Source organism: Notolabrus celidotus, chromosome 12 (genome assembly GCF_009762535.1).
Source record: "Notolabrus celidotus isolate fNotCel1 chromosome 12, fNotCel1.pri, whole genome shotgun sequence".
Classification (NCBI taxonomy): Eukaryota; Metazoa; Chordata; class Actinopteri; order Labriformes; family Labridae; genus Notolabrus; species Notolabrus celidotus.
The window spans coordinates 17,291,857-17,315,775 of NC_048283.1; the positions used below are offsets into that span (position 1 = coordinate 17,291,857).

General features: G+C 41.2%; 1 protein-coding gene across 1 annotated transcript; it reads left to right on the top strand.

Moving 5' to 3' along the window:
- The first annotated feature begins 490 nt into the window (after nucleotides 1-490).
- tmem245 (transmembrane protein 245) lies at nucleotides 491-23,610 on the top strand. Its single transcript, XM_034698053.1, has 17 exons — nucleotides 491-1,166; nucleotides 3,202-3,319; nucleotides 3,776-3,871; nucleotides 5,461-5,568; nucleotides 5,743-5,946; nucleotides 7,433-7,602; nucleotides 12,669-12,773; nucleotides 12,858-12,940; nucleotides 13,029-13,119; nucleotides 13,207-13,305; nucleotides 13,390-13,521; nucleotides 17,238-17,360; nucleotides 19,375-19,520; nucleotides 19,618-19,718; nucleotides 19,817-19,991; nucleotides 20,473-20,667; nucleotides 22,174-23,610. Exons 1-17 carry the CDS (start codon nucleotides 567-569, stop codon nucleotides 22,220-22,222), a joined length of 2,595 nt encoding a protein of 864 aa, XP_034553944.1. The 5' UTR covers nucleotides 491-566; the 3' UTR covers nucleotides 22,223-23,610.
- The last annotated feature ends 309 nt before the right edge of the window (nucleotides 23,611-23,919 follow it).

The following is a 23,919-nucleotide window of genomic DNA, read 5'->3' on the forward strand; positions in this document are numbered from 1 at the left end:
AGATAAAGTTTGCTAATGTTAACGTGGTTTTATTGAGATTTTTTTTAAAATAATTGTTATTAAATAGATATTTCATATATAACTTTTATGATTCCTAAGTCTCAGTGGGAGCCACTGGCCCTGAAGTATTCTGACAACATCAAATGTGGCCCTCTTTGAAAAAAGTTTAGACACCCCTGGTTTAGTGTTTTAGCAATTGAGAAATACTGTAATTGTCACATGGCTTCAAGGGGCCTATCTGTTCTTCACCATGTCATTATTTGGTAGAACCACTGTGGGGCACTAAAGTCTGACATTACATAAAAAAAAAATGTTAATAAGCCTTCACACAAAAAACAATGAGACTATAAGATAATGAATACGTGTGATAACAGCAACAATAACAATATAAGAATAATAACAACAATAAAAGGGTCACCGGAAGCTTTTGGTTTTTGAAATTGACCCCATTTCCCAGAGTTCCTTTGTGGTGGCGTTGCTGTTACGTCACATGTTTTCCTTCGTCATGCTGTGGATCATATCTCGGGCAGTCTGAGTCCAACGAGACCGAAGTGGAGTCGGGGAACATGGCAGACGAGGAAGACGCGGCTCCAGAGCCAGCCGCCGCCTCTCCCCCGGGCAGCCCTCCCGTTGAACGGCCTCACTTTGTCTCTTTCTCCGAGAGCGTCCAGCCGGCCGTCGGGATGATGAGCCAGCTGCTGAGCCAACCGGCTTCCCTGAAGTTTGATAAGAACATTAAACAGGCCTTCTACAACACGGGGGCGATGATCTTCGTAGCTATCTGCTGCGGAGCCACAGTGCTGGTCTACTTCATCCTGGAGGCCTTCCTCCGCCCGCTGCTCTGGGCTACGCTCTGCGGAACCTTCCTCCATCCCTTCAAGCACTCCCTGGCCCGGCTCGGTCGCTCCTGGCTCAGCGGCCTGCAGGAAACCGGAACGCCCATCGTGCTGGGGACCCTGCTGGTCCCAGTGTGGTGTGTGAACTACGGAGTGGAGGCGATGGGCCGGCTGGTGCTGGAGAGGCTCACGGTGCTGCTGGTGATCGGGGCCGGGGCGCCGCTGGTCTACTTCCTCTACTTGTTCTGGAGCGTTATCGGCATGCAGGTCATCCTCGGGCACATCTGCTGGATCATCGGGACCGTGCTGGACTGTTTCCACACAGTGTGGGTGAGTGAGTGCACAGGGGGTACACACCCCTCTCTGATGGCAACAAAAGCTCAGCTGTGTCACTGAGGGAATGCCACTGGGTTAGGGAGATCAGCCTGTCATCCGAGTCACCCAAGACAGCTGAAAGAAGAACTGGGTCACATGTTAGAACTCATATTAAAATGTTACATTAAACAAACACAAGTAAGGAAACATAACAATTTTTAAAATCTAAGACCAAGAAAGAAAGTAAAATTAATTACAAAACTTCATTAAAACTCTTTTTTTCTAAAATGAATTAAAAGTTTGTAGTTACAGAAATAAAAACTAAGGTTTAAAAATGGGTTTGCATCCATTATTGTGTAAGCAGCTAAAAAGAGGAATGTTTAATTGTTATTGTTGTTAATGTATAATAGTCAGCTAACATGTAGAAAACAAGCACAGAGAAAAAAAATGTGAGGTGTTTTTTAGAAACATATTCAACTGCAAAATTCAGTCTCTGATACATGAGTTAAAAAAAACATGAAGGATTGATTCACCAAAAACGAGGCACCAGCAGGTTTGTGGAGGACTTTGTCCCTTTTTAAAAAGGAAAAATGGCCACTGAATCCAGCTTCTCTACAGCAGGGGTTCTTGAGCTTTTTGGAGCAAGGGACCCCTTACAGGTGAGAACATTTTCCAAGGACCCCCTCATAATTGTAACACAGATTAAGCACATGCTTACTACCATTTGCACTCATAGTTGCACTTTAAACTGTTTCTATTGTAAAACTTCAATCTAAATATTTCAGACCTGTTCCATAGTGATAAACAGATAACACTTCAATTTGAATCAAGTAAAAACCACTTGTATACTTTAAAACAGAGGGTCATTTAATTCCTTGTGGACTCAACATGACAACATTTATACTTTTCAAGTAATTGATCTTAAACGCTTTCAGAAAATTAACAGCAGCAAGACTCACATATCCCTTCGAGCCACCAAATGGTGTCCTGAAAATGGTATATATGCTGTTTTTAATGACACAGCACAATTTTATAATTTATTAGAAATGTATTTTAATTATTTCACGGACCCCCACGCTATGGTACACGGACCTCCAGGGGTCCGAGGACCCCACTTTGACAACTACTGCTCTACAGTGAGTGTTTCTTGTTTTTCTGAGTCAAAATGATAAATCACATTTGAAATTGTGGTTGGCATTTGTACTATTACAGACAAAACATATTGACAAACTCAAGACTCTTATTAGCTAAGAAAATAGTCTTGATCAAATTATGATCGAAATTTTAATTTCAGTTACAAGTATGACCCCGTATTATGTTAAATTCTATTATCCTCCAAACACAATCCCCTCAACAAAACACTCATTTCCCTGAACATGTGTCTATAATGGGTTAACACATTAAACCTTACAGCAGAAAGTTTTTTTTCTGGGAACTTCTGCTTCAACCTTTGCCTCAGGTAATCTAATTTCCTCAGTCTCAGGTTCTGATCGATCAATATCTTATTATTCCCAAACAGCTCCAGGGTCCTGAGCTCAGCTACACTTCGATTGGATACAAATTGTGTTAAATGTTCCTCCTCAGACAGTCGGTCCTTTCTCTAGACACAGAGGTGGATCGACACAGGGCCCTTGTCTATAAATAGGCATAAGGAAACTATATTAAATTACACTGAAAGATATCTTTGTGTGGAGAGAGACTAGCGGAGACCTTCATGACCAGATCATTTCAGACATTGAATTTCATGCTTTTCCTTTTCCCACTTAATGTTGTTAAACAAAGTCCTGGGAAGCAAAGAGTCCGATCGATTTAAGGTCTTATTATTCAATGTTACTGATTTTTATTTTCCTTCAACTTTAGCAAGACCCTTAAAACTGAGTAACTGCAGAGCACAGCTGTTGAGTGTGAATCTTAAACAGTGACCACATTCTTTGTACTCAGTCAGGAAGTTTGTAATTTCTGCAACAACAACACAGTCATTTTGAAACATTCCTGTACAGCATTTTTCTGTTTGACCACTTTTCACTTCCCCTCTATGGTGTCTCCTCAGGTGTGCACTGTGGTGTTTGGCTACCTGTTGGCTGTTTGTTTCAAATGGGGTCCCCACACTGAGCGCTACCTGCGGGCTCTGGCTCTTCCTGTCTGGTCTGTCCTGCTCTTCTTCATTGGTAAGTGAGTGTGTGAGGGGGTTACCTGCTCAGGCAGGTTAGTTCTCATTTCATATTTTCATGTAAACCCCATCTTTGCCTGAGGGGTGGTTTTTCAACATTTCTGCAAACTTGAGTAGACAGGTATCTGGTCGCTGGAAGCAGACTGAGAAAAATCTGCTTAAACATTGTACTGCTGGTGCAGAGGGAAGCAGTTTTCTAGTAAAGATAAGATGGTGTCTCAACAGACGAGGCACATGCCGAGCAGATGAGGAAGTCTCAACTATTTTTAGCACACTTGACCTTCATGTGTGAAATTTTAAAGTGCCTGATTAAAAATGTCACCACATGTTTGCAAGTTTATAATGTTCCCACAACTACTATATAGACTTTAAGAATTATTTATTCTACAACAGTACCAGAAGTCAGTATGTGTCAGCAGTATTAAAGTGATTCATGTTCATCTCCTTGTTTTAGTGTCTCTGACCGGCCCGTGGAGAGTGCCCCTGTTTGTGATCATGGTTACACTCTTGATTGTGGGCTCCCAAGAGAAACCGCCTGTTCCTGGCAGAGGTGAATACTGAACACATACACACACACACACACGTTTAAATATACCACAGTTAGAAGACACTGCTCCTCATTAGCTTAGATTTAATACATGTAACAAAAATAACAGGTGAATAGTTCTTTTCATTAAAGCTCCTCTGTTGATTTTGGCCCCCTGCGATTCCTCTTACATCCTTGATGAAATATGTAAGTAGTGTTTTGTGACAGAAAAACAGTGTTGGTTTCACAGTGAAATGTATCAACTCACAGTGAATATTTGCTGCAGAACATCAAAAAAGGCTGTTTCCTTAGCATGCTGTATATCAGGGGTTCCCAAAGTGTGGGTCGGGACCCCCTGGGGGGTCGCGAGACACAAATGGGGGGTTGTGAGATGTCTTCCAGAATGTTTTTTTGAAAAGGTTATCTAAAAATATTTTGTATTATTATTTATTTTGTTTATTTAGCTTGTTTTCTTATGTTTACCTTCCTTTTTGGTTGTACTGTTAATTCTGGTTATTCCTTTATTATCATTGTTATGTTTTTATTTATTTATTTTTCTTCTCTTTGTTGATTTTGCATTACTTATATATCATTTGTTAACTTGTGGTGAACAAAGAAATACTGAAAAAATGCAATAAAAAAAGTTGAATGACAAAAGTTATTTAAAAAAATAGTACATTTTACCCATTATAGTAAAAAATATCAACAAACATAGTAACTTAACTTGAAATAAAACCTTGAAAATAGAAAATGTAATGTGGTTTCTGTCTTTCTGTTTTGCCAGATGACTCCTAAGTTTAGGGTTAGTGAACAGTTAATTATCAAAAGCATCAGTAGCAGCAGGTTAATTCATAACAGCACAGGAAACACAGACACATGCTCATATAGTTAGGCTAGTTTTCTACAGACCAGCTAAATGAAGCCACATTAAATCACTTTGAGGGACAGTGGGGGTCACGAGTCTTTGGCACCTTTATTTTTGGGGGTCACGGGCTGAAAAGTTTGGGAGCCCCTTGCTGTTACAGTATTAAAAACTAATATAGAAATGAACAGTCTTGTTTTTGATGCTCTTGTTTGCTTTTGTAGGTCATAAAGAGGCATTACTGTTAAATTAACTCTGTTCTGTTGCCCTGGTTGTGGGTATTGTTATGATAATAAAAATAATCCATTTTAAGTAGGATGTATCTTTTTGTATGAATTTTGTTTGAAAGCAGTTTTCATAAATAAATATGCAGTTTTTTTCTTATTTTGCACAATAAATAAATATTACATAACAAATGTGATAAGAGTATCACCATAATACTGATGCTAATTCCAATACAGAACAGAATTGATGATCTCTGCAATTAGGTGTGCGGAAAAAAATATTGGTAGCGGTAATCGGCTAAATCAGTTGTAAAATATCGGCATATCGGATATCGGCAAAAAATCCAATATCGTGCATCCCTATTGGTAATCGTTTGAGATCTTATTTCTTGTTTAAGCTCTGAGGTGTAATTTATTGTTTTGTACAAGATGCTCCTCATGTGATCAAAAAGAGGAACATCACACAAGCGAAGAAGAAGTTTGTCTGTCATTATGAGTGAATGTGTTTTGTTTCTCTTACCCTCCAGGAGAGCTGTCGGGGCAGGTGTTGTCATTCGCTGCTAACACTATTTACATGGCCATCTCCTGTAGCAACCTTCAGCCGAAAACTGAGCCCAATAACGGCTCGACTACAGGTAAGAAAAGAACATTCAACAAAGAAGTTTAAGTCAGCATTGAAGGATGTACAGCTCACAACACTGCTACTTTGGCTTCAGCGTGTAACCGCAGTGATTAACTTTTGCTGCATGAAACAAAAAACAATATCCGTCCTTGTTTCTGTTTCCTTTTCTTCCTCACCTCCTTTAAAGATGGAGTGCAGTCTGTTGGCCCACTTCCTGGCACGCCTGGATTCCCTCGGGGTCCTCGTTCATTACCAGCCGGCCTCTTCCAGCGAGAGAGGAGCTCCCACAGAGCCAGTGACATCTACTTTATCCTACTGGTGTGGGCCATCGTACTCGTTCAAGTGTGGCTCAACCTATGGATCCTACAGCTTCTGCCGATCCCTGTTGCTGGTAACACCGCACATACACGCACAGTCCTTTTCACAAATCTTGGATTAAAGGGATATTTCAGTTTTTTTTAAGTGGGGACGTATGAGTTACATAACACTAGGACTCCTTCTAGCCACAATGAGTGCCGGTGAGCTCTTCCCCTTTAATGAGAAAATTCCCAGATGACCGGCAGGCAAGCTAGGCAATAATTCTCTGCAGACAGGAAACCTATTTCGCGTAATTTCGCTAAAGTTAAGAAAATATGGTCCAAGCACTCATCAAGGTGCAATTCCATTCTCTACTAGAAAAAAATTGTAGCTCTTGACTCTGCCGCCAGAAATCCCCTTTCTTATGGCACTATTTTTGGACGCACCTCGCAGACCGGTGTTCTTCCGCTGCATGAGCACGGATACACGCCGATCAGCTGTTTGGATCTGCCTGCACTTTCAGGAACAAAAACTACAAACTACAAAAATTTGTGATTTTGACAGCGACAATGACATGCCGTTTACTGTGGGCACAAGAGGATTTCTCTATGAACCAGAGTTTACAGAGGAAGAACTCCAGATGCAGACCCAACGTACCATAGAAGAAAGGGGAGACACTTCTGTGCTAACGAGTGAGCAGGAGAGATCCCAAGTTACCTGGTGGTGCCGGTGTGTAAACGGTGAGCCCATGCCAACAAACCCAGAGAGCTTCTGCTGTCGGGAGAGGGACTTAGTGACAACAACACTTCAGGACCTTTCTGAATCAGAGGATACCAGCGGCTCACATACGGCTCCAGTCTGCATCACTCATCATCCAGAGTTCCCTGCCTTATTAAACATCAGTGTTTTATGGACTTTCTTCAACTTTCTAAAGATAAATTGGAAAAAACATCCACGACCTGAAGGGCTAAATGGAAATTTGTCTCCAACGTAAATGTTCTGTTTTTACTCTTTTTTTGTTGTTGTTTTTATTAAACTATGACATAAACATTGTCTATGTCGTACACCAGAATACGATAAAACCTGTGTTGAGACCAGGAGGTTTGCTTGTTTGAACAGCCGGGATAAAGACAGGTACATCCCATCTTTTAAATTTGCAGTAAAGTGAGTTTAATTCACTCTAAAGACCACTACCACTACTTGATCCTGCTACGTGCTTGTTGATCCAAACAGCTGATCGGCGTGTATCCGTGCTCATGCAGCGGAAGGACCCAGGTCTGCGAGGTGCGTCTGAAAATAGTGACAAAAGAAAGAGGGTTTCTGAAGGCAAAGTCCAGAGCTGCACATTTTTTCTAGTAGAGCATGCAATTGCACCGTGATGAGTGCCTGGACCATATTTTCTCAACTTAACGGTCATCTGGGAATTTTCTCATTAAAGGAGAAGAGCTCACCAGCACTCATTGTGGCTAGAAGGAGCACTAGTGTAATGTAACTCATACGACCCCACTTCAAAAAAAATTGAAATATCCCTTTAATGAGCCCTGATTAGTGTTCAGATTAATGTTGCATTGATGCTTTAGTGTGGGTGCTGAAGAAGCTGGTGGTCCACTTTGGCTTGAAGAGCTTTGCAGTGCGGACTCTCAGCTCGTGGTGGGCGGTGCTGGAGAAGCTGGGACGTGAGCGAGAGGAGGCCCTGCTACCTGGACCAATCAAAGGCCTGGCTCAGTTCCTGCTGCGTGTTGACACTAAGGTAATGCCTTTGACTGATCTCTAGGTGCCAGAGGTGCTGGGGCTCTCCTTTATTGCTCTTTCTTTGATTTCCACACATTGTCATCGAGCACACACACATCCTTTTAAGTGTTTATACAGTATCTCAAACACAGTGCACATCACAGATCTTCAGTGGCTATCAAGCACTGCCTGGACAACAAACGTATCAGCACAGCACATACACAGCAGCAGAGTAAAATATTCAGCAAGTGTTGAAATAGTTCAACAATAAAGAGCAGCTTTTGAATTCTGTCAATGATGAAGATGAGAGCACTCACTTTGTTTGAGGCTTGCAACATTTTCTTGGAGAACAAGTTTGAGGGAAGTTTTGTGAAGCGATAACATCTCTCGTATGTTGTCTCCGTCCACAAAAACATGCACAGTCAAACATGCAAAACAATGACTAGTGAGGTCATGTACTGATGCAGATTTCAGGGTTTTTTTCAACCCATGGTCTCTTTCAAGCCAAAACTCGGTTGGTTCAGTGCTCATTATGGATGCAATTTTATACTTAACACATAATACGATTCATGCTGGATTCATGATACAATTTTTCCACTATTTCATAAGGGTTTAAATCTAGGGTTGGTAGTCACAGCAAACTAGCATGAATTTGAATGTAGCATTTCCTCAATACTCTGTGTAACCGGTTTCATAAATTGGACCCAAAAACGGTGATTGGTTGGTGTTTTCCCAGGTTTACTCCGGCTTTAGATAGCGGCTTCTTTTTAAGAACACATTATGTATTGATGTCCATCGGGACATATAGATAATTTTAACCAGTATGACAAAAAGTGTATCTAAATCTGACTACCAACCCCAGCTGTAAAGAACCCAGATTATGTTTAAGCTTCAGAAAGGGGTACATCATGAGTGAGATCATGCACTGGTTTCATGCCAGCAGATATCAGTCTTGTACTGATTATAACGGAAACATTCTGAAATGTTTTGCAAATATACTTTGGCAGTCTCATTTCTACCGACTTTCAAAACAGCTTAATTAAAAATACTTCTTTAATTCCTATGGGGGTAATAAAACAGCAACATGCAGACAAATACAAATTATACATAAGAGCAGAAAATCTGAAATAAGACCTCAAAAGAATACTTGAGGCACTGTTACTAGTGTGTCCAGAGGGTTTCTTCAAGATGCAGCAGACTGCTCATCCAAATGAAAACAGCAGACAGACAGCTGGTGAACACAGTGGAGAATTTTTCATCTTAAGAGGAAGATATTTCCTAAAAAAAGATGGTTAATATTGCACTTGTATTTGTCAAACAAACACTAACATAACTCCCATTCCTGACACCTTTCACACCAAAGGTTGCCTTCCCCTGGAGACTGTCATGTGTTAACACAATAAGTTGCATCTCTCTGTACAGCCACTCTTCCTGTATGTGGTGTATTTAACCTGCCTGCCACACTTCTCTTTCTGACCCCCAACTGCCTGTACCCAAAGAGGTTGTGTTCTTGTCGCACTGGTTCGTGTGATGACTGCTGCACAGATCTATCCAAAAATAATCTTCCCAATGTCTCTTTGTCTCCTTCCAAAGCTCTGGCATTGGCTTAACAAGCAGGTAATGACTCGGAGGAGCAGAGTGCTGAGAGAAAGAGTGTGTATGAGAAAACACAGATTAGAAAAACAACAAGAACCCGTTGATATGTGTGGGTGAAGGCGTGAGCACACCTTGTAGTAGCTTGGACTGGCACTTTACCCATCCACTGTCATCACCCTGCCATCCTGTCTTTATGTTTATCCTTTCGCTGCTTTCTGCTGCCTGCTTTTATTTTGAAAGGGAGCTACAGTCAGGTCGAGGGTTTTGTCGTCCCTCAGCCTCGTCTGTACCTTCCCTGCTGTGGTCTAACCAGCAGGTTTGGCTTGAGAGTGAATGAGCTGCATGGAGAGGTGGCTGATGTAGACAGGCAGAGCTGAGATGGAGGTGAGGGCAGTGTGCCTGAACACATATTGGTCTATAATCCCCATGCTTACTGTGTTTTTAAAGACAGATGTAAGAGAAACACCATCTTTAGTTTAGATATAACTACACTTCACAAGTTTTATAGATGGGATTGGAGCAGGTACTAGACAAAACATTGGAAACATGCAGTTTGACGATGTAAAACATAATTAAAACAACCCTCATCTTTACACTTCTCTCTGTAGTGCTCTCATGTAAGGGGTGGAAAGTATCAAGTAGCACATTTTGCCATTTCTTCAAAAGCTTTGGTTCCAGAGATAAACAAGATAAAAAATGAATTTGCTTAAATTACAATACGAAAGCCCAGAGAGGCAAAGTGAGAGAAAAAATTGACATTTATTTCCCAAATCTGATCTACACTGTTGTCTCTCGTTTGTTCATGACTTAAATAAGAATGATAACTTTTTCTGCCAGGATAAGTTTGAGTGCTTTCAGTACTATTACATAAGCAAAACAAACAGGCATATTTGAAAATCTGATTATCAGGCATTAAAGTCATTTAATTTAGTAATGTTATTTTTTATTATGCTCTCATGGCTCTTAAACCGTCTCCAGAACATGGTTGTCATTTTTAAAGGTACAGTGTGTGACTAGCGACTACGAAGAGCCAAAAGCTGCTGAGAGGCTGAGGTTGGGCCTAGTTAGTGTCAGACGTGCTTAAAGCAAAAATCACTAATGCACAAAAATTAAGTTCAACCATTTATCAACTTATGATAAAGTGCACAAAAGAAAATAGCGAAAAATAAGTTGTCCACAAAAAGTACAGAGACCCAGCTCACCCCCTCTCTCTACCTCCAAACAAAAGAAAACAGGAGGCCTAAATGAACTCAATATCCCCGCCCCTAACACATGACCCGTAAATAACCTCATTAACTAACCCCACAATAAACCATACTGTAAACAAACAACAAAAATAACACCACAAAATATACAAACAATAAACTACCCTAAACCTTAAAGTTAAGATACAATAAACACTTGAATCGTTCATGGCTCCTACAGTGACTATCCAGCAATATCTAGCGGTCAGATTCTAGATTGAAACACTCCCTTGCTCACCCTTCCTGTCAGTGAAGTGACAGTGGCCTTCAAGGACAAGAAGCTCCCGTGATTCCTGAAAAATATGACCCTCCATTTGTCAAGATTTTACAAACAAAAATGTTTTTCCTAAAAAATTCTTTTGCACACAACATCTACTCTATTTTCTCTTGTCTCTTCTTTTTCTCCGAACTGGTGCATTTGTGCACGGCCACTCACTAAATATAAAAAGTGTATGTCTGTTGATAGTTTGACGGATCTGTGCTACCATAGAAACATGGTGGTTAAAGGTGACATATCATGCTTTTTTCATCAATATATATTGGTCTAAGAGGTCCCAAAAACATGTCTTTAAAGTTTATGCTCAAAAAAAACACTTTGAAATCAGATTTTGGCATGCCTGAAAAACCCTCTTCTTCAGTCCTCCTCAGAACACTCTGTTTTCCCTCTGACCACGCCCCCTCAGGAAGTGGATGTGGCCTCGGCTTTCCAGCACGTTGATCTAATGTTAACATGTTGGCTGAATATACACGGCTGCTCAGAGATCACATTACTTCAACCCTCTGAATCTGATCCAGAATCTGATCCTGACGGAGAGGCGCCTGTAGCAGGACCTTTCTGAAGGATTGGTCACAGATTCTGTGTTACTTGTTGTTTTATTTGTCAGTATGTAGACGTGTGTCTTGGTACACAGCTGCAGCTACGACACGTAGCTATGCTAACTAGCACTAGCACTTTTCCATGAAAACTAAAAATCATCCACTAGATCTTCAAATCTGCAGACGTGGGGAGTAAAACCGACCTTTGTGTTTATTAAGACAGCCTACAACTAGCATGCCTCCCTCCTAAGCTCCTTGTTAGCACACATTTGTGCAGGTAATGAAAAACGAAGGGGGGATTCAGTATTATTTTATACAGTCTATGGGCTGAACAAGCTCCGAGCTCTGACTCCGTGACAGACTGGATAGTGTTGTTACGTAACAAAAACACGGAAGCCTGAAACGGCTCGTTTCACACACATTTACAGAAAGGTGTAGAAATCAAAACCGGGGCAGAATGGATTTTTTGCATTCTCGGGGGGGTTTGTAGACATGCCAGGGACACATATTTCAGGTAGAGAACCATTAAAAAGTCCATATTGCATGATATGTCACCTTTAAAGATGGTGGCCTCACAACTATATAGATAAAAATGCTGATTCTAAGTGAACAACGAACAAAAAATATTGGTGTATTCAGGTGATTAAACACTTAAACACAGCTAGGAATAATATTTTCATTTCTACCAAGGCTGTTCTGCTAATTATGCTAAATTTTATACACTGTACCTTTAAATATTTGACTTAATATTCATAAACATGGCATTGTTGGGGCATCCACTTTTCCCTCTGAGTCCTAGAGCTCTAATATTCATTGATAACTCCTTGACCTTGTTGTAGAGAAGTGTCCACAGTAAGAGATCCTCTTTCATCCCTGTAACTCAACTTTAACACATGACTTCTGTGACTTTAACACGCACACACACACACACACACACACACACACACACACACACACACACACACACACACACACACACACACACACACACACACACACACACACACACACACTCTTAAGGAGATTAAAGCTTGTAAGGTTTGATGTTGCTGCAGTTTTGAACATTGAGAAACCTGAGTGTTTTGCTGCTTTTTAACACATATTAAAGAGACTGTAATGGTTTTACAATCAAATATACTGACTGAGAATTCATGCATTCAAAAGCACATAGCCTGAGTTTTTAACGTGCATGTTTCAACATGCAAGGGTGTGTGCATGCATGGTACAGACAACATGATGTTTGACAGTCTTTAACCTCTCTTCAGGGCCCAGGTGGGCAGATTTTGATCCAAAATGGGAAGAACACAGGTTTCTCCATGTGTCTAATGAACGTTTATTCTCAGCCTCTTCCGAATTTCACTGACTTCATTTTCTGTCTCACTCTCCTGCTTGTTTCCTGTCACTGTCTTCCTCCTCTCTACAAATGCAGATGATTGTGTGGTTGGAGCGATCTCTGGATAAAATCATCAGCATCTTCATCATCTTCCTCCTGGTCACAGGGACATTACTCATGGCTCTTCTGCTCACTGCCATGGTATGTTGTTGCTCCTTTTATTTACTGCACTGTGACTGCACTGAGACCTGACCCTGTGTAATCAGGTGACTGTCATCTCTCTAGGTTCATCACGAGAGCGCTCACATCATCGAGGTGACGAGTAATCTGATCAACGAGACTGTGTCTAATCATCCAGAATGGGCCAAGTAAGACTCTTTTGACTTTGTACATTTTCTGTCTCTCTCCAGAATTTATAATTCCACATCTGCTCCACTTTTTTATTTTCTCCTCTAGTTGGCTTCCAGAGGCTCAAGTGGTGCAGAAGGCTCTGAATTCAGCTGCTACTAATGTCTATCAACATGGTCGAGAATGGATAACACATAAGGTAAGAGCGAGAACCGTCTTTGTTCTTTGTATTGATTTCCCGTTCTTGAATATGGAAGCAAAAACAACAAATCTCTCTTTCTTTCAGCTTCATAAGATGTTAGGAGACAAAGTGAACCACACGGCTGTGATTGAGAAACAGGTTTTGGAGCTTTGGGACCGACTGTACCACTCCTGGTTTGTGAAGGTAGTGCAAGCATGATGAAATCTATTGAAGCCATAAAAAGATCTTTAAATAACTCATCGAATAATATTTAATGCATTTTAACAGAACACGACCCACACTGGACGCCATCGTGGTCAGAAGATGATGGCTCAGAGACAGAACAGCTGGTTGGTTGACATCCTTGACTGGAAGGACATCGCCTCATTCCTGCAGGAGAATATTGAGACCCTACTGTCTGTAAGTCTTTGCGCTTTTGTCTTGAAGTAATTTGCATATATTTGTCTTTCATTTAGAATCTTAAACCCTTTGACCGTAAGGATTCTACATCATCAGGGTTCCCACGCGTCCTGGAAAACATGGAAAAACAGTTGACCAGTTTTCCAGTACTGGAAAACACCTGGAAAATGGGAGAAAAAGTAAAATGTCCTGGAAAAGCACATATAGTCCTGGAAAATTATTCCAACATGGCTGCGTGCGACCTGACCCTGTTAACAAAACACATCCCCATTCATTGAATGTTGAGTGCACGCTGTGCTGGAAAAGACAGCGACACTGTGCAACTTTTTTCACATCTTTTCTCCTTCACTTCATAATCATGCATTCACAGAAAACGGGGGTACATTGTTTATGTTTTATGGTACATTAACCTTGTAGAGTGTTCTTTTGATTCAAAGAGTCTTATATTTAAGTTATAGTGTGATCAGTGGAGTCAGGCAGAGAGCTTGGGGGTCTGTGCCTCACAACTTTCTCTGCAGGCTGAGAGCTCAATTACCGTACTCTAGCTCAGTTGTTTTCAAAGTGGGGTCCTGGGACCCCTGGGGGTCTGCGAACCATAGCCTGAGGGTCCGTGAAATAATTTGAATACATTTACAATAAATTATAAAATTGTGCTGTGTCATTACAAAACAGCATACACCATTGTTATGATACCATTTGGTGTCTGAAGGGATATGTGAGTCTTGTTACTGTTAATTTTCTGAAAGCGTTTAAGATCAATTACTTGAAAAGTATAAATGCTGTCATGTTGAGTCCACAAGGAATGAAATGACCCTCTGTTTTAAAGTATACAAGTGGTTTTTACTTGATTCAAATTGAAGTGTTATCTGTTTATCACTATGGTACAGGTCTGAAGTATTTACATTGATACGTTTTACAATACAAATAGTTCCAAGGGCAACTAAGAGTGCAAATGGTAGTAAGCATGTGCTTTAGTGATGGGAACTTCTGATCTTTTCAGAGAGCCGGCTCTTTTAACTCGGCTCCCAAAGAAGAGCCGGCTCTTTCGACTCCCGAACAGCTCTTAATTTAGGATCTTTTGTTGCCGTATATTTTACCTTAACTTTGCAAAAACTAATGGTTTGTGTTGAAAACCCTTTTATGTACAGTGTTTTTATGAGAAGCCTTATAATTGCCCAATTTTGTGCATTTCTGTTACAAAACCATTCTCACCCTGATCCTAGGGTTAGGGTTGTGATTAGGGTTAGGGTTAGGCTTAGGGTTCAGATTAGGGTTAGGGTTAGGGTTGTGATTAGGGTTAGGGTTAGGATTAGGGTTAGGGTTCAGATTAGGGTTAGGATTAGGGTTAGGGTTAGGATTAGGGTTAGGGTTCAGATTAGGGTTAGGGTTAGGGTTAGGGTTGTGATTAGGGTTAGGGTTCAGATTAGGGTTAGGGTTAGGGTTCAGATTAGGGTTAGGATTAGGATTAGGGTTAGGGTTAGGGTTAGGGTTAAGATTAGGGTCAGGGTTAGGGTTAAGATTAGGGTTAGGGTTAGGGTTCAGATTAGGGTTAGGATTAGGGTTAGGGTTAGGGTTAGGGTTAAGATTAGGGTTAGGGTTAGGATTAGGGTTAGGGTTAAGATTAGGGTTAGGGTTAGGATTAGGGTTAGGGTTCAGATTAGGGTTAGGGTTAAGATTAGGGTTAGGGTTAGGATTAGGGTTAGGGTTAGGATTAGGGTTAGGGTTAAGATTAGGGTTAGGGTTAGGGTTCAGATTAGGGTTAGGATTAGGGTTAGGGTTAGGGTTAGGGTTAAGATTAGGGTTAGGATTAGGGTTAGGGTTAGGATTAGGGTTAGGGTTAGGGTTCAGATTAGGGTTAGGGTTAGGGTTCAGATTAGGGTTAGGGTTAGGGTTAGGGTTGTGATTAGGGTTAGGATTAGGGTTAGGATTAGGGTTAGGGTTAGAATTAGGGTTAGGGTTCAGATTAGGGTTAGGGTTAAGATTAGGGTTAGGATTAGGGTTAGGGTTATGATTAGGGTTAGGGTTAGGGTTCAGATTAGGGTTAGGGTTAGGATTAGGGTTAGGGTTAGGTTTAGGGTTAAGATTAGGGTTAGGGTAAGGGTAAGGATTAGTGTTAGGGTTCGGATTAGGGTTAGGGTTGTGATTAGGGTTAGGGTTCGGATTAGGGTTAGGGTTAGGGTTAGGATTAGGGTAAGGATTAGGGTTAGGGTTCGGATTAGGGTTAGGGTTGTGATTAGGGTTAGGGTTAAGATTAGGGTTAGGGTTCGGATTAGGGTTAGGGTTAGGATTACGGTTAGGATTAGGGTAAGGATTAGGGTTAGGGTTCGGATTAGGGTTAGGGTTGTGATTAGGGTTAGGGTTCGGATTAGGGTTAGGGTTAGGATTAAGATTAGGGTTCGGATTAGGGTTAGGGTTCTGATTAGGGTTAGGGTTCGGATTAGGGTTAGGGTTAGGGTTCGGATTAGGGTTAGGGTTGTGATTAGGGTTAGGGTTAGGGTTCGGATTAGGGTTAGGGTTAGGGTTCGGATTAAGATTAGGGTTAGGGTTAGGGTTGTGATTAGGGTTAGGGTTAGGGTTCGGATTAGGGTTAGGGCTAAGGTTTGGATTAGGGTTAGGCTTAGGGTTCGGATTAGGGTTAGGGTTAGGGTTCAGATTAGGGTTAGGGCTAGGGTTCGGATTAGGGTAAGGGTTAGGGTTTGGATTAGGGTTAGGGTTAGGGTTCGGATTAGGGTTAGAACCAGAACTAAACTCAAGCAAACACAACCAGAACCGAACCAGACACGAGCCAGAACGTACCAGAACTGAACCAGAAACGAAGCGAACCAAACCAGAACTGTGCCAGAACCAAACCAGAACCGAACCAAACTCAACCAGAACCGAACTAGAACGTTCCAGAACTAAACCAGAACCTAGCCAGAACCGAACCGAAACAGAACCGTGCCAGAACCGAACCAGAACCGAAGCAGAACCGAACCAGAACTGAACCAGAACTTAACCAGAACTGAACCAGAACCGAACCAGAACTGAACCAGAACCGAACCAGAACCGAACCAGAACTTAATCAGAACTGAACCCGAACCAGAACCGAACCGAACCTTGATGCGAGCCGGCTCTTCTGATTCACTATAAAGCATCGGCTCTCAGAGCCGCAGCTTTTGATCATGACACATCACTAATGTGCTTAATCTGTGTTACAATTATGAGGGGGTCCTTGGACACTTTTCTCACCTGTAAGGGGTCCCTGGCACCAAAAAGTTTGAGAACCCCTGCTCTAGCTAGTAGGAGTGCAAACTCCCGATAGTGAAAACAAACGGAACAAACAGAGTGACACAACTGCACAGAACCTCCTAGACTCCAAGACTACATGTCTTTCAATGTAGACTTCCACTGAGAGGAACATATTTGACTATTTAGGAGCTAAATTAGGAACTAAATTTAGACTGTCATACCAGCTTGATCATCAATGAAAATGTCCTGGAAATGTCCTGGAAAATGATCTCTGGAAAAGAGTGGGAACCCTGATCATCTGTTTGTTACATGTTAAAGAACCAGTGAAGAGATGTGGATACATCTGTGCATGTCAGATTTGCCCTGGCTGGCTTACAGTGGGTATTATAATGTTTGGAAGTTGTTGACAGATTTACAACTCTGTATCTTGGAGGGGTGTGCACTTTTCCTGTGGTTGATATGTTTAACGTTGCCTTGTTGTTTTATAGATCTTGGAGTCTTTGTGGGTGGTGATGAGTCGAAATGTTGGCCTCCTTATCTCCACTACCACCACTCTCTTCACCGTCCTGTTCCACAGCGGGACGGCTCTACTCAACTTCGCCCTGAGTCTGGTATGAACCATTGACCGCTGAACTCCATTACAGGAAGTGGGGAATCAATCAATCAATCAAGCTTTATTTATACAGCACCTTTCATACAAATCAAATGCAACCCAAAGTGCTTTGCAGCGATTGAAAACAAGAAAGAAGCAGAAATAATACAATGGCAAGATATATTGGGGGAAAGTAATAGTAATGATAATAATAAAAATAGTACTAATACAAATGAAAACAAAAATATAATAAAACAAAATAAAATAGAGACTAATGCACACCAACAATAAAATATATGCAACTAAAATTTTAAAAGGGTAAGGATAAGAAAATATGCGTAGGGGAAGGTGTAGTTTAGTGGAATAATGAGGAATCACTGAGTAAAATGAAAGCAAACATTTTTACCTTAGGTTTAAGTTATTAACACTTGCTGCTTCTTTATTGTTTTAAACTAACATATAATATTTTACCGTTCAGCTTAAAGCTACAGTGAGTTTTTTTCCTGGTTATGAAACGGACTATAATTAATATTGATGTCCCTTTTTTTATTCCTAAACCGCTTTGGTGGTTATATGTCACATAATAATAATAATAATAATAATAATAATAATAATAATAATAATAATAATAAAAGTAATAATATTAATCACTTTATGTATATATCGCTTTTCAAAACAAATTACAAAGCACTTTACACACAAAAGTTGTAGGCAGTAGTTAAGAGCATGTCATTATCCAGCAGAAGTAATAAAACAAGGAACAAAGCAATAAAACATAAAATCAATAAAAAGTTAAGATATACTGTTGTTTATTTTGACATATTCTTATTTTTCATAAATAAGCAGACCTTTCAGAGAATGTACGGTCACGGAAATGTACCTCTGACATGGAAAAGGCAACAATGTGTATGAACCTTGTTATCAGTGACACATTTCACCTTTAAAAGAAGACGGGATGAAATTTTTATTGAAAAACAACAAAATCAGCAAAGAGAGAGCTTACTGCTTTGTCCACAGGGGGCGCCAAAATCAACACAAACCAAAAGTTTCTCACCAGAGCTTTAAAATACAACAGATATTAAACGCAAACTCAGACTCAACATTATTATTGTTCAGGTTACTTTATTTGTACCCGTAGGTAAACTTGTTTTGCAGCCGGTGAGATGTTAGGAGTCAGAAGACAGATGTCAGACAGAACAAACTACTTAATGTGCAAAAAAACCAAAAATATCCTAAAACTAATCTAACAATAAAAATGGTAAAATGAATAGACATGATAAAATGATAAAAGTGCTAAAGGTTCCATTTAAAACGCATATCAGAAAACAGTCAACTAATAAAAACGATAAAATCCCATGAATAAATAAGACAATCTGGGCTCAAGTCTTAAAATTGTATTGTAGCACCTTTCACATTTACAACATGCAGCCTAAAGGGCTTCACAGAGAGACAGAACACAACAGAAATGAAAGACATAATAAAATAAAAAATAAAAAAAGATGTTGATCTTAAAAATACTGTAAAATCAATTAAATAAGTAAGTAAAGAAAGCAAAATAAAAAATTAGTTTACAACTAAAAAATTAGATAATTACAAGAAATAAATAGATAACTAAATAATAAGATAAATATATGTTGATAAAACGGTGATTATTATATTAAGATGCAATGGACTTACATCAGTTTTTGCTGTGGGTGAGAAGCAGTCAACAAACCTTCAATTAATAATTAAAGATGTAGTGGGAGGTTGAGCATATCGATTTTTATGCTACTTTTAATTAAGGAATGTAGTTTTGTCTTAACAGGGCGATCTTAGATTTATCCTCACTTCTCAGTGGGAGATCTGGATGTCAGTGGCTTCTTCCCCACAAATCCTGAAGCCCTGCAGATATTGACTCCTGAGTTGCAAAGGGGAAAGTTATTCTTTGTTATAAATACGATAGTGATGATCCATAGACTCCCTCCAGTTGATTTGAAGTGTTGATCACATTACCTACACTTTGAGTTGTTGACATGTCTTCTATTAACCTGCAGGTGATCTTCCTGACCACTCTCTTCTACCTACTGAGCTCCAGTGGTGAATACTACAAACCTGTGAAATGGGTGATCAGCTTGACGCCCCTCTCCCAGCCTGGACCTTCTTCCAATATCATCGGCCAGTCTGTGGAGGAGGCCATCAGGTAGCAGCATGCACACAAACTCTTCCTGTGTATTTAATGACTTCAACAACCCGAACATGGATTTCATTTCGATCTCTTGTGTGTGTTTGTCTTAAAGAGGAGTGTTCGACGCCTCTTTTAAAATGGCTGGCTTCTACGGCCTCTACACTTGGCTCACACACACCATCTTTGGCATCAACATCGTCTTCATTCCCTCTGGTGAGTCTGTGCGCTTCAGAGCGGTCTCATTACCTGGCCAGCGTGAGTGTTTTCTCACGCTTTAAAAATCCCTCCTCTGCTCCTCTGCTCCTCTAAAGCTCTCGCTGCCATCCTGGGTGCTGTGCCATTCCTGGGGACGTACTGGGCGGCGGTGCCTGCAGTGTGCGACCTGTGGCTGGCACAGGGAGAAGGCGTCAAGGCGGTGCTGCTGCTGATCTGCCACCTGCTTCCAACCTATTTTGTGGACACGGCGATCTACTCCGACATATCAGGGTGTGTACAGCATGCTTGTGTGTTTGTCATTTGAGCTCCCCAGTGGTCCATTGGAAAGCATAAACCAAATGGTACGGCCTAGAGAGGAAAACAGTCTGTAATTCAAGCCTATAAATAGTGTTTCTTTTTGCGTCAGTCGTTACATAATCATCAGCTGTTTGAGATGGACCTGATAAAAACAACACCAGACAGCTGGACAGATAATAACCTAGCTCAGCTTTTGTTGGCAAGCCTCATGTGGAAATCTGTTTCCTGTAGTTCTGCCCTTCATGTTTAATTTGAACTAATCTGGGGTTACTTTAGGTCATGATTTAGTACAAAGGAAGGACTTCTTTCTAGTAAGGTTAAGTTGAAGGGAACCACATACTTATGGGAAAGCAGATTTCAACACAACAAAAGTTTCTTCTAAAGTTTTTATTTTCAAAACACATTTTTTTAAGACTTTTCTTCTTCTTGATCTCTCTTTGTCTTTGTGTCTCAGGGGTGGACACCCGTATCTGACAGGCCTGGCAGTGGCAGGTGGAGCATACTATCTGGGTCTCGAGGGCGCCATCATCGGACCGATCCTCCTCTGCATCCTGGTGGTTGCAGCGAACATCTACAGTGCCATGCTGATGAGCCCCAGCTCGGCTGTGCAAACACCTGTGCAGACCACTTGGCCACTGCACCACATGAGGTGAAATTCAAATCGGACACACATTCAGAACATAGACTGTATAAAATATGGACTTAGTATCCGTGACGTCACCCATCTGTTTCTAAAACGCTGCTTTGAGGCCAATCATCGACAGCAGCCATATTGTTGCTGTCGAGCGATTGTGACGTAAAGAGGCGGGCTTTGAGCCTCCTAACAAACAACTACCGTGTTCCCGCAGTCAGCTGTGCCTCTCATTGGAAGACTCGTAATCTCAATATCTTCGAAATTGCAGCGTTAGAAATAAATGCACCCCCGTACAGTGTGTGCTGATCGAGAAATGAGCTATCCAGACTACACTCGTCTTTTGTACCAGGTTGCAAACGTGTATTTTCTGCTGTAAAGATCAGCTTATTCCCATTCATGTGTATGTGACTTCCGGTACTTCTGCATCCAGTCTCAAGCGGATCCTCCATGAACTGCAGTTTTTAACACTATCGCATTGGACTCATATTTTTAGACCGGAGGTTGCCGCTTGATTGAGACGGATAGAAAATGCTACAAGGGGCGCCGTTGGCCTAGCGGTGTGTGTGCGCCCCATACACGGAGGCTGTAGCCCTCGTTGCAGAGGTTACAGGTTTGACTCCAGTCTCGACCATTTCCTGCATGTCCTCCCCAACTCTCTGCTCCCCGCATTTCCTGTGTCTCTTCAGCTGTCCTATCAAATAAAGGCAAAAATGCCCCCAAAAAATAATATAATAAAATGTTATAAATGCACGCTTAGCAAATCATTTCTAGTTGAGTAAACCGAAAATTTTAAACTGATGACTCACTGACTCCTCCAACGGTCAGAAACAGGCAAAAGCAGTTACATTGAGCTACATTTTCTTTAACACAGTTGAACAGAGGATCATAGAGCCTGAGGGTGTCTATGTGGCTGAAGCATAGACTGTAAATAAAAATGGACAGCGTTGCTCCGCCTCTTCCCGTTGTACAGTTCTGAAGCCAAAAAATCCCCCTCCTGGGCGCCGCCATTGTGCAGCCAGAGCCTGTGAAGCCTTTGTAATAAGCTCCGCCCTACAGCGTGACATCACAAGACGCTGTGTGTCCTTTGAAGTTTCGTTCTACGGCGGCTGTGAATCAAAGGAAACCCAGAAGTAAAACCCTGTTTTATAAACTCTAATAACTAACGAAAAAGAAACTTTTCAGAAAAAAGAGGCCTTGAACACAAAACACTCAGATACTAACTACATATAACCACAGCATACGGATGTGAGAAACATTCGTACTTCGTGTATTTATTTTTTAAAGTTTGACTGCTCCTCCGTTCAAATGAATGGGGGAAGACAGATTTTTTTACCTATACTGCAACCAGCCACCAGGGGGCAGACACACTGCTGAAAGCCTCACCACCAGGGCCGTATCCGGCACGCTTGGGCTGAAGTCAGCAGCACTATATGCTTGTGCTGGTTACGTATTCTGGTTGTGTTAGTTGACTGAGCATGCACATCCCTAACCTCTCCCATCACTGTCTTTGTTTATTCAAAGGAGCTTCGCAGACGCCACACCCTCTGTCCTGAAGAAGACCTGTGAGTGAGAGCGAGAGGATTCATTCCCGTGACATCCTATCGGCTGATTCTTCGGTGGAATTGCTCTCCTCCCTGAAGCTACTCCCCGTGCCGCCCGCCCGGCTCTACAGGAGTCAGCCCCCTGACCCGGAAGAGAAGGCGGCTCAACGGCTGGTTACCCACCATGCTGCTGCTGCTTCTTACCAGAGCGCTTTATTGAGAGTGCTTTCACTCGAGACCCAAAAATTGAGGATGTGAGTGTTCATCCTGATCCCAAATATGAACCAACGGCTGCACATTGGGGTTTGATTGGCAGAGATGTTGATGCTAATTAATCATCTCTCTGTTATTTGTGTCTGAATCGATTTGCTTGTTTGGAAAAGGCTCAAATTGTCGTGAGGTTTGTGGTGAATTACTAGATTATATATTTTACTAAAAAAAAAAACTGCACTCCCCGGCTGTGTACAAGATTGTGGTCATGCAGTATTTGTACTCCCTACCTCTCTCCTAATGGAGGCTCAAGTAGTTTATAGTGACAACTGCTTCGTGTAAAGATGAACTTCAGTTTCAAATCTGGCTCAGGGGGAGGAGATGATGACTGTTTTTAAGTTTAACTAAATGTCATTCACGTTTCAGTGATTGTAGCCGTAGATCTCTGCCAACGAAACTCCCTCTCTCTTTCTCTCCTGCGTCAGCTTTTATCACTTTTTCTCAGTTTTTTTTTTTTTTTAAATATATTTTCAGCTTTTCCTAAAATGACTAAAGGTTCAGACTGATGACAACTACTTTAGAGGGTCAGAGTGAATGTCCTCTTTTCTGAGAGATTAGTCTTAATCTGACAACAAGGGAATAGAATGACAGACTGTGTTTTAATATATGACATTTATTTCAAGGTTAACATTTGTTGTTTAATACATTAAGTGCACATAAACACAACACAGCTAAGCTTTTTCATTTGAACACACTGAGCTGATTCACCAGTAATGAAGCACATTCACGCTCGGCGTGCTCTCAGACTGAGATCTCTAAACTTTGGACTGATTTTGTCTCCGGTTTTAAAATTCAACAGAAACACCTCCATGTTCTCTTTTCACCTCATCCACTCTGCACTCCCCTTCACTTTCTTTAACTACTGTCGGAGCACTTTTCATAACAGAGAGTCTGAAGACGTTTACATCGTTTGAAGCTTTAATGAACAAGCTGTCCGTATGAATTGTGTTTGTAATGTGACACATTATTAATACGTGGCTACTGTGTGAGCTGCCTGGGGTTGGGGTGGGGAGGGGTTGTGATGTGCTCTTGGTTCAAACCAGCGTGTGGTTTCACTGTTCAACTGATTTACTGTAGTTTGCATCTGGGACTGTTTCATTTTTTATCTCTGGATATGCACTGACAATAAAACTTCATGTAAACTAAAGAGGCCTCACTGTGACTTTGTTTTTATGACTTATTCAGATGCAGCTAACGCTTGTTTTCAACTCTCTGTTAATACATGAACTCAGTTATTGGCGTACAGAAATCGAGTAACACGTACATCCGACCCCAACTCGGTCGAGGCAGATGGCTGTCTAACATGAGTCTGGCTCTGCTCGAGGTTTCTGCCTGTTAACAGGACGTTTGAGTCCTGTTGTAAGATGGGACTGGATCTTATCCTGTCTTGATGTTGGGTCTTTCTTATTAATTTAACATAGGTTCTTATCATAGGTCCAAAATCCCTCACTCCCAC

What these genes read in the sequence shown, in the direction of transcription:
- tmem245 (XM_034698053.1), top strand. Translation starts at nt 567, where the DNA reads ATGGCAGACGAGGAAGACGCGGCTCCAGAGCCAGCCGCCGCCTCTCCC. An exon ending in TGTCCTGCTCTTCTTCATTG is followed by an intron (nt 3,320 to 3,775) that starts GTAAGTGAGTGT and finishes TCCTTGTTTTAG; the next exon opens with TGTCTCTGACCGGCCCGTGG. An exon ending in CATCGTCTTCATTCCCTCTG is followed by an intron (nt 19,719 to 19,816) that starts GTGAGTCTGTGC and finishes GCTCCTCTAAAG; the next exon opens with CTCTCGCTGCCATCCTGGGT.